Here is a 9707-nt window from a genome sequence, read left to right on the forward strand (position 1 = left end):
AAAGGCTGTGGGGACGGTGGCAGTAACTGGAATAATGCAATAGGTAGTTGCCAAGATGGGTCTGAAGGAATTTTAAATGCAGAACAAACAATAGAAACAGGAAAAATTCAACTACTAGAGACTTTTCTCAGCTCTGACAGGAAATTTGGGGTTCTCGGTCATTGTGGGCAAATATTACTAAATAGACATCAAATGTGAGAAATTGGAAGGGAATGTGAAAAGGAAACAAGCCCAAGCATGGACTGAAACTGAACTTTGCCATTTTACCAAGTTTCATTTTAGTCCCAGAATGAATAATGAAAGGAAGAGCAGTTTGCACTTGGAGATCATGTCCTTTATCATAGCAAAAACAATGAGTTGATGTCTACTAAATATTTTTACTGGTGGACATGCCAAAACTACTGAGACTTTTCAGCTGGCTTTGCCCCCAGCAGAAATGTTTTACACAGCTTTAATCAATAGGTTGGATTCAAGGCTTGAGTGTGTCTTGGTTTTTTCCTTCATACCCTAATTTGAACTGCATTTCCCATGAATGTAAATTTGGACTGCACTGTTACAGAATCTTCCAAAACTTAATGAAGCAATTGGAAATGTTTCCATTCTTTCTGGATGAGCTCCAGACTGAGCAGAGTAAATTTCAAATCATTTATCCTTGGGACATCTCAGTGAGGAAGACTTGAAAGTGAGATGCAGCTGGAAATATGGGATAGGACTGGGGAAAGGCAGGGACACAGGCTCAGAGCTGGTCCTTCCTAGGAAGGATGCAAGGTTGGAAGCTGTGGCTTCCATTCCCAGTGTGTCTCTAGCATGTGGGAGCAGTCTGTTTTGGGCTGCTGGCAGTATCCAGCTCAGACAACAAAAGATGTATATATACATATTACAACCATATATATATATATATATATACACACATATACACACACACACATATATATATGGTTGTAATATATATATACAACTATATATATATAGTTGTAATATATATATATTACAACTATATATATATTCAGACAACAAAAGATAAATATCTTGTAGAAACAAAAGATATATATTACACCAAAAGATACATATTACAAATATTTGACTGGTTCTCTTTAGAAATCTGAGAATTTTTAGGGAATTAAAGTTTAAATGTGAGATAACCATGGCTGTGTAAGTTGCTAACTTGCCCTGATTAAAATCTATTAATTTAAAAACTTTAGTGTATAAAGATATTATAAAACAATAGTTTTTAGTTTCTGTTCTTCTCAAAGAAAAAGTCTGATCAGTAAATTATAAATTGGAATTTCATCCACTGCTTCATTTCAAACTGTAGGAAAAAAATCTCATTTGTGACTTCTCCAACATTCAGCTTCTTAAAAAAGGAATTTTGTTCTCTCTGTACCACTGATTTTCACAGATTAATTTGCTTTTCCCTGGGGGGAAAAAACCCCATACCTTTCCTGTGCAGTCGAGCAAAGATGTTCAGACAAATCCATGTTAGTTATGTATTTTCCTCATTACTCAATTCCTTTTGTTTCTCAAAGGCTGCAGGAAATGCTGTCAAGCGTGCATCAGACAATCTTGTCAGGGCAGCCCAAAAAGCAGCATTTGGAAAAGCAGAGGATGACGACGTTGTGGTCAAAACAAAGTTTGTGGGTGGCATTGCTCAGGTTGGTACCATCACTCCAGGAATAAAGCAGGGAAAAACCAGCACAGAAATGAGGGGTGTTACAATGTCCACCTGCTGGACAAATCTAATTAAAAATCCATGATCAATTACTTGATGCCTCATTATCATGGAACGCCTGACATAAGAGCACAGTGATGTCTTGTGTGGTAGCTGCACTTGTCCACTGAGCATTTGCTGTAATAGCAGATTAAATGAATGGATCTTTTCAGAATTCTCTCAGGTACTTTAACAGTTCCCAAATCTTAATGAAACAATGATTTTGCATGTATTTAAGCAAAGAAATAGAGAATGAGTGATAAGAACTGATGAGGTTTTGTTACTGTGACCATGATAATTATTGGGAAATAATAACAATATTTAAAAGTAGATTTCCAGGCTCTGAGGTACCAACTTTTAGATTCCTTATAATGAATGAGGTACATCACATACTGTATACTTGCTACTTAAAATATACTGGACTTGATTATTTCTGCATGTCTGTACTGCTGTCATTTTTTCTTTGGCATTCTGAGATGCAGGAAAATACTGTGGACACCTGCATGAGGAGAGTTCAGTTCTACTGTCAGTCAGATATTATGTTAAGACAGAGTGCTTATTCTACATGTTCTAAACCCCCACCCTGCTGAATGCTGGGAGAATGCAGAACTGTAAAATGAATCAGCATAGTAAAACTATGGTGGTAGTGCCTAGTCGTGGCATCTGGAAAAATTGGAGCAATTCCTGATGAAGTCATTGAAATTAGGTGCTTCTCTGGAGAATGCTCACATGGGCCAGCTGTGACTGCGGTGTCATTAGGGAAAGAAATATTATTTTACAGACAGTATTCCTTCTGCTTCTGTTTTCTAGATTATTGCAGCCCAAGAAGAAATGCTGAAGAAGGAGAGAGAACTGGAAGAGGCAAGGAAAAAACTGGCTCAGATCCGCCAACAGCAATACAAATTTCTACCCACAGAGCTGAGAGAAGATGAGGGTTAACTGTTAACCTGCTGAGATTTTTCTTCCTTTTGATTCTTTTGTTTTCTTTTTTTTCTCTTTTTTTCTTTTAAAGAAATAAGCTAAAGGGGGACAGCACATTGAGAACTGCTCTGACAACATACTGATATGCCAAGCACTTAGCTAAATAAACTGCCTGTCATAGCTTTGGATGAGCGGAGGGTAATAAACAATTGTTCTTTCCCACCTGCTCAGCTGAGGTGCATGATGATCAAATAATGGTACAGTGTTAGGTTCATCATTCCTGTTCCTCCCTTGATTTATATCTCAGGAGAGAATGTTTCACTTTTTACTAAAGATACTAAATCAGTATTATTGTCACTTTCCTGATGCTCGAGGTATTTCTCATTCCTTGACTTGTTCTAAAACATTGATAAGATTAAGTAGGAAAGGAGTCAAGAAGTCTTTTATATGATAAATATCACATGAGCTGGTGGTTGTCCCCCAAGTACCCTTGTAAAAAGAAGACCAAGCTGGAGAAGGATGTACAGCTGAGTGGGGAAACACGCCCGAGTGTGGGTTTGGAGAAGCCTGCCCTCTTTCAGTGTTATATAGCTGGTTCACCCCAAAACTGGAGGAATTGTCTCTGCAGCTGTTTGCACTACTAGTATTATTCCTTACCTGATACCAACAAGCTTCTGCTTGTACAGTATTTAGGTTTACATAATGTGGCAATAGCCATTCTTTAAAGAGCTCAAAAAACAAAGAAATGGAAACCTTGTCACTGCCTCAATAATAGCAAGTTCATGAAAGAAAATGCTGTTTCAATTATATACCTCTAATGTGTGACTACTTTTACAGTATTATACACACATACACATGCTCTAACATTGGACTGAATAGTTTGCATTTTGTTTTTTAATTGAAATTATCTGGTTCGTACTGTGGTATTTCTGTTAGAATGTATCTCAGTTTAAAAAGGGAAATGCCCAGTACAACAAAAGACTATCAACACTCTTGTTATTATTTTAATAATTACATTTATAATTATTATGTTTTGAAACCTGTGGGAATTGTAGGAGAAAAGAATAAGTGATTTACAAGTAGATTTACAATTTTTCCTGTAATATATTTTTTCAAAATTTGGACTCTAGAGAGTTTGTTTTCATAGTTGCTATTGATGAAAAAGTATTCACCAAGGAATTGCAGAGAAGGAATAGCAGCAGTCTATCACAATCTTTGTGCAGAAAGGTACAGTATGCTCTCATTATCTCTGTTGTGACCTAAACAATAGCAATTTGGGTACAGTAACATATTTTACTATGTCAAAAAGAGAACACAAATCACAGCGACTGTAAGTAGCAAAAGCTAAACTATTTGAATAACTACAGAAACACCATCTCTCCTAACAGCAGTTTCCAACATGTGTCCAACTCCTCTCAAGCCCTCCTAACAATGATGACAAGTCTGTTTAGGTCCAAGGATGCTGCCCCTCCAGTCCTTCTGAAGGCTGGGCTGTCCTTAGGTCCAGCCAGGTACGTTCAGCTGAGCCTGACTTGTGTTCTGTGCATACCCACCTCGTTGGCCTTGCTGCAGGAAATACCTGTCTTGTAGACTCCCCAGTAACCCCCAATGGTAGTTCATCAGTTTAGATAGTGCTAACTCCTCATTTAAGTTACCTGCATGAGACAGAGTTATCAGGAATTTTGTTACACTAGTGCTAAATATATAGCAAAAATCTGCTAGAGAATTAATAAATATTGAAGTGTAAAAAGGTTTTTATTGTCTCTTCTCTGATACTGACATATTTCAGATTCAGTAGAGTTGCTGGAAAATCCACAATCATGAGGAAAAAAAACTGGTGTATCCCAAATGGAATCACTGGCATTGACAGATGTGCTGTGATATGTGTAGGCCTGTGTGCAAATGCAAACCCTGTCCTGTCAGAGATGTGCAATTCTGAGTTCTTTCATTTGCCACTTCAACACAATTTAGGTATTTGTTCAACTCACTGTGAAACTGTCACAGTCTGGAATCCTCCACCAAGCAAAAGGCTTTCTGTAAGTCTTTGGGCAGAAACTGGTATTTATTGCTGTAAGACCTAAATAAAAACTGCTCAAGTGATGGGGATTTTCTGCTTCTGTTGGTAGTTTCAACTCCTTTGCAGCTTTTGCCTTTCCTTTTCTTACCTGGATAGCTTCAGTTTCTGATCTCTTTCAGAAAGATCTGCAAGACACATTTGCTACTACTTCCCTTTCAAGCTGCCTTTAACTGTTATTTGATCTCATTAAAGCATGAAGAAAGATGATGCTGTCTTTAACACCATGCCACTGTTTTATTGTAGGGATAATACTGATGTAATACACTTCAGTCAGGATGGTATCTGCCAGTTTGATATAAGCCAAAAAACCCTTGTCAAATGCAGCTATGTATGGAAATTATATAGCTAGAAAACTTGATCAGTATGTAGAAGGTAAGAGCATGTTCAGATTGTGCTCCAGAGAAAAGTGTTTGGGAAGTCCATTTTAGCACAGCTATTTTGAGACTTCTCTATTCTGATTCAGTGCCCCCTCTTACATGACAAAGTATTTTTTCCTTAGCTGGGTGCTCCATCGAGGAACCACAGTCAGGTGAATAGCTGAGCTGGACAACTGAAGTATTTTTTTACTCAGAATTTTGGGTCTTCATTTGTGAACCATTAAGAGAATATAAGGTCATCCAAAGTCTTTCAACTTTTTTCTTGCTGTTACAATTTGCAGTATCGCTGAAGTTCACATGTGAACATCTGTGGAGTTTGGAACCAGTCCATCCATTTCTTTGGCATGGGAACTTGCAGCAGGAAGTGACAAGTTGGAGTAAGGGGTAGATGCTAATTAATAAGAAGGACAGATGTTTACTTTGCTCTGTTAACTTGTGAAATGATGAATGAGCTCTGTTGTATCTCACCCTTCTTCATGTGGAATTCACTCTGAGAATTGTATGCAAATTAAAAACAAAATGCCTCAAAGTTCTTTGTGTACAAATAGTCTAATGTCATTTCCCCAACTCTTCAAAAAATTGAATATTTCATTGTTTGTCTAAACTTTTATACTTCAGAAGCCTCAAAAGTTAGAAAAGTTCTGAAACAGAAACTGAATTCCAGACTTTTTTTGGATGTCCCGTTCCCTTTGATTTTCTGCATGTTCAATACTTAATTGCTAATGAAGGGAGGAGTACATATATCTAGAAACATCCTCAGCCTAAATATGTTGAGATCATGAGTGCATTTCTGTTTTTCATCAGTCCTTATCAGGCTGATAAGATATTCAGCCCAGGAGTATGGCATTCATCATCCCCACATATTTTGTAACCTCTTGGGTTTTGGGTTTTTTCCCTTTAGGAGTGGGCTTGGTTTAGGGGCAGGTAGCTTACACTGGAAGTTTTCTCCTTATGGAATGGCATCATGGGTAACAGAGTTATCTGCCCATAATTGTCATGATTTCTGAAACCTGCTTTTCCATATTCGTGTTACTGCCATGAAACACAGAGTGGTTGGTCATGGGAATGGAACATCACATTTCTGTGGCACAGTTCATGATGCCAAATGCAAAAACTGTTTAGTCACATGAGTCACAGCTCTGTTACAAACTGCCCTCATTTACTGAGCTTTAAGTGCCATTTTGCCATTTTTTTAAAAACATTTTAAAAAATAAAAAAGCAGTATAAACCCCTGTTTTTTCCTCAGATTATCACTTCGTTGCAGTAGAAGAACATTCTTGAAGATAGTTTTGAAATTTTATGCTGAAGTTCCTAGAGGTTTGAGCTCTCACTTTAATGTCTTCCTTTCCTTTTAAAGTTTTAACCTCAAGAGAAGAGCGCTGAAGTTTGTAGTCATGCTGCCACACATTATATATAGTATTTATCTGGTCATAAAAATAAGGAAGTAATACATTTTAGTTTGGTCTTCACCAACAATAAGCCCCTTGAAAGATTTTCTTTCTCTCTCTTTTTTTTTTCTTTCTTTCTTTCTTTTCTTTTTTTTTCCTCTTTCAGGTATTTGTGACTTGTGTTGCACTGGTGGTCATGCAAAGGAATATTTTGCTCCTTAAGCAAAATAAGGCTGAAGTTGCCTGTAAGAGGCTAAAATTCCCAGGTGACAGAGAAGAATGTTCCATTTCAAGTTCTGCTGCACAGACAGAACTAGGAGTGCTTACTTTATGATATGTCAGTATCTTTGTATCAGGTATTCTTTGGGATTATTCAATATCCTTCAAGTAAAGTACATGTTAACCACACAAATATATGGAAAAATCAAACACCAGTTATTCAAGGGTGCTGGATACTTGGTGTTGTTCAGGGTTTTTTGGGGGAAGGCATGTTTTGCTTCTATATTTTAATGATTTACATTTCATTCAACTTTTTTTTCCATGTCAAATATAACTTTGTGTGTGTAGGTACTCCAGCTTTCCATAGGAAAACTGTGCCAGAACTTTGCCATTGCTCAGCTGCATTACAAGTCCTTTGATGTTATCACCAGAGGAGGTTGTTTCTGGAATAATCACACTCATGTCAAAGTGGGATCTTCTGGGCATCCTGTGTGCTCACCCAGAGGCTCACCAGGTGTGGATGTTACATTGGTGATATTGTGATAGCTTTTTTCACTCATTTTTCATGACAGAAACAAGACTGAAGAAGCTCCATTTTTAATGATGGATAATGAATAGAGGAGCTATAGAGGTCCTAGACATGTTTCAGGCTAATATATTTTCAAATATCTGTGAAAATAGATGCTTTAAACTACTAAAAAAAAAAAGAAATTTAGCAAATTTGCTGCCTGATTGTATTTTTGGTGTAGCACAATTTTAATTTGTGTTCAGAACATTCTAGGCACTACTTTAGAGGCTCTAGGAAAATGAGTTATTTTTGCTTGCACAGTATTGCCTAACCACAATGTTTGACATGCTTGGATCCCTTTTGACCTTACCTTTCTTTATAAGTCTGTTTGCCTTTGCCTTTCTCTTATGAAAGCTGGATTTTTTTCCCTTCTGGAACATCTTTTATCAATGTATACACTTCAGTTTTTCACCTGTGCAAGTCAGTTGTGTTTAGTGTGGCAGAGAAAATACTACTGTGTGGGGTTTACCCATGTACTGCCTCATTTGGATGGTGTAAAGCTTATCTTACAAACATGATTTGATTTCCATCCTGGTTATTTCCTTGAAGTATATTTATTTATTTTTAAAATGGATAGCAAGAGCTGCTGACTTTGTACCATTCCAAAATGTCCACTGTGAGGGTTTATCCAGCTGAAGGAGGTTTCTTTTGGCACAGTTATATGTAACAAGTTTTGCTATGAAGTTAAACATCTCTTTATTAAAAAATTACATGGAGCATTAAGTTTAGAAGGCCAGACCTTATGATGATGAAAACTTGCTCATGGTACTCAATCAAATGTTAATTTAACAGTCAGAGGCATTTTCAAGTTGTGGAAAACAGGCCATTAGGACAGTGAGAAACTGTCACTGGCTGTTTTCTGAATACATTTCTGGCTCTTAAAGTGCTGAATTTAATAAAACTAATTGGAATTTTCAATGCCACCCAGATCAATATTCAGCACTGCCTAGGCTGTTAGTACAACCCTTTTGTAATAGAGTAATTGCCTGTACTGTGCTCCATCTTTGAACATGGTTCAGAACCAGGTCTTTGTGGTGTTTGTGTTTTGTAAGTGGGAACTGAGCAAGTAAAAAGGTCAACAGGGAGGCTTCTTCCAGCTTTATAGTTGATGATCTTTGCATTCAAATTGTATTGCATATTCTAAGTTATTGATTAAAATATTAATTTGAATATAAGTCACCAAACTGATGACCTGCTTAAGTCTTGGAAAGAAGGTCAGATTCTGGGGCACTGGGTATATTATAAATGTGCTTGCACTGTATTTTTGGTGTACCTTTTCCAGTTCACCCATAAGTACATTATGTGTATGAATGATGTGCTGCCAGACAGTAGTTCATCAGCCTTGGTTCCAAACCAGAAAAAGTATTCATGTCCCAGCTCACCAAATGCTGCAGCACATATTTACATGATTAAAAAAAAAATCATTCATATTCTGTCTGCAATACAGTTGCCTCAATTTGGGATTAAGCCCCTGTTTAAGAGATTTCCAAATGACAATGTTTCAGACCTTTTGGCCCATGGGCTTTGCTGCTCTGCTGCTAGAACCACCTTCTCCATCATACCCATTCCAGGATCACCAGAGCAGATTTCAAGCATTAATAAAAATAATTTACTCTTAGAAACTATTTCTTATTTGTCCTTTGTAGAGCACTACAAATGGACACTCCTATATGGACACTCATACAAATGAGTCACTCCTGTTGTACAGATGGCAAAATTATGTTGCAGGAAGGGAGATAATTTGTTCAAATCCATAGAGCAGGTTGCCCTGAATGCAAGAACCAGTCCAGTTTGTGTGACCTACATAGAACTAGACAGACCAGTAGAAGCCATGTTCAGCAAAGAGTTAATACTTCTATTCCCATCTAGTTGATCTATCCATTATTTTGTGCATTCATTTTCTGCACTCTGTCAGTTCCAGAGAAATCAAATGCATTCTTTATTGGTAACTGTATAGCAGAGGGTCTTAAACAGTGATTGTGATTAGAGCCAAGAATAACCATCTTTCACTGCCAAGGTTTTAGACAAACATCCTGTCTTCCAGAGTTGAATTTAATCTGCAAGAATCTTTGCTCAGTTCCTTGGCTTTGCCTTATGTTGTAACCACTTCTGTTAAGGCACCAGCCTCAGTTCCCTTCCATTTAGGATTTACTGCACTTTTTTTTCTTTACATTTTTCTACAAGAAAAGTGACAGCTTTAATAATTTGGACAAAAGCTTTGCAGCTTATTTAAAGCAGCCTCCTACTTTCTCAAAGCTTCCTGGAAAATACAATAAAACTCCTGAGGCCTTCAGTGTGACACTTTTAGCCACAGAACCTGTTTTGAAGTTTACTCAGAGATGCCTTTAGTCAGCTGTGGTGATTCTGGTCTGTCTGCAATTACTTACTCTTTGCCTTCAGCTATATAAGCATGAGTATTTTCTCTCTTCTAAATATTCATCTTTTGTTT

General features: G+C 37.2%; 1 protein-coding gene across 1 annotated transcript in view; it reads left to right on the forward strand.

Annotated features, from left to right (window-relative positions):
• The window catches only part of TLN2 (talin 2), a 145165-nt gene extending 139553 nt beyond the window's left edge, over positions 1 to 5612 (forward strand). Inside the window, exons 58-59 of the mRNA XM_066559061.1 lie at positions 1527 to 1652; positions 2519 to 5612. Of these exons, the coding sequence (XP_066415158.1) occupies positions 1527 to 1652; positions 2519 to 2647 (255 nt within the window). The 3' untranslated portion in view covers positions 2648 to 5612. The remainder of the gene's footprint in view (positions 1 to 1526; positions 1653 to 2518) is intronic.
• Positions 5613 to 9707: the final 4095 nt, after the last annotated feature.

The sequence above is a fragment of the Molothrus aeneus genome, chromosome 13 (genome assembly GCF_037042795.1).
Source record: "Molothrus aeneus isolate 106 chromosome 13, BPBGC_Maene_1.0, whole genome shotgun sequence".
Taxonomy (NCBI): Eukaryota; Metazoa; Chordata; class Aves; order Passeriformes; family Icteridae; genus Molothrus; species Molothrus aeneus.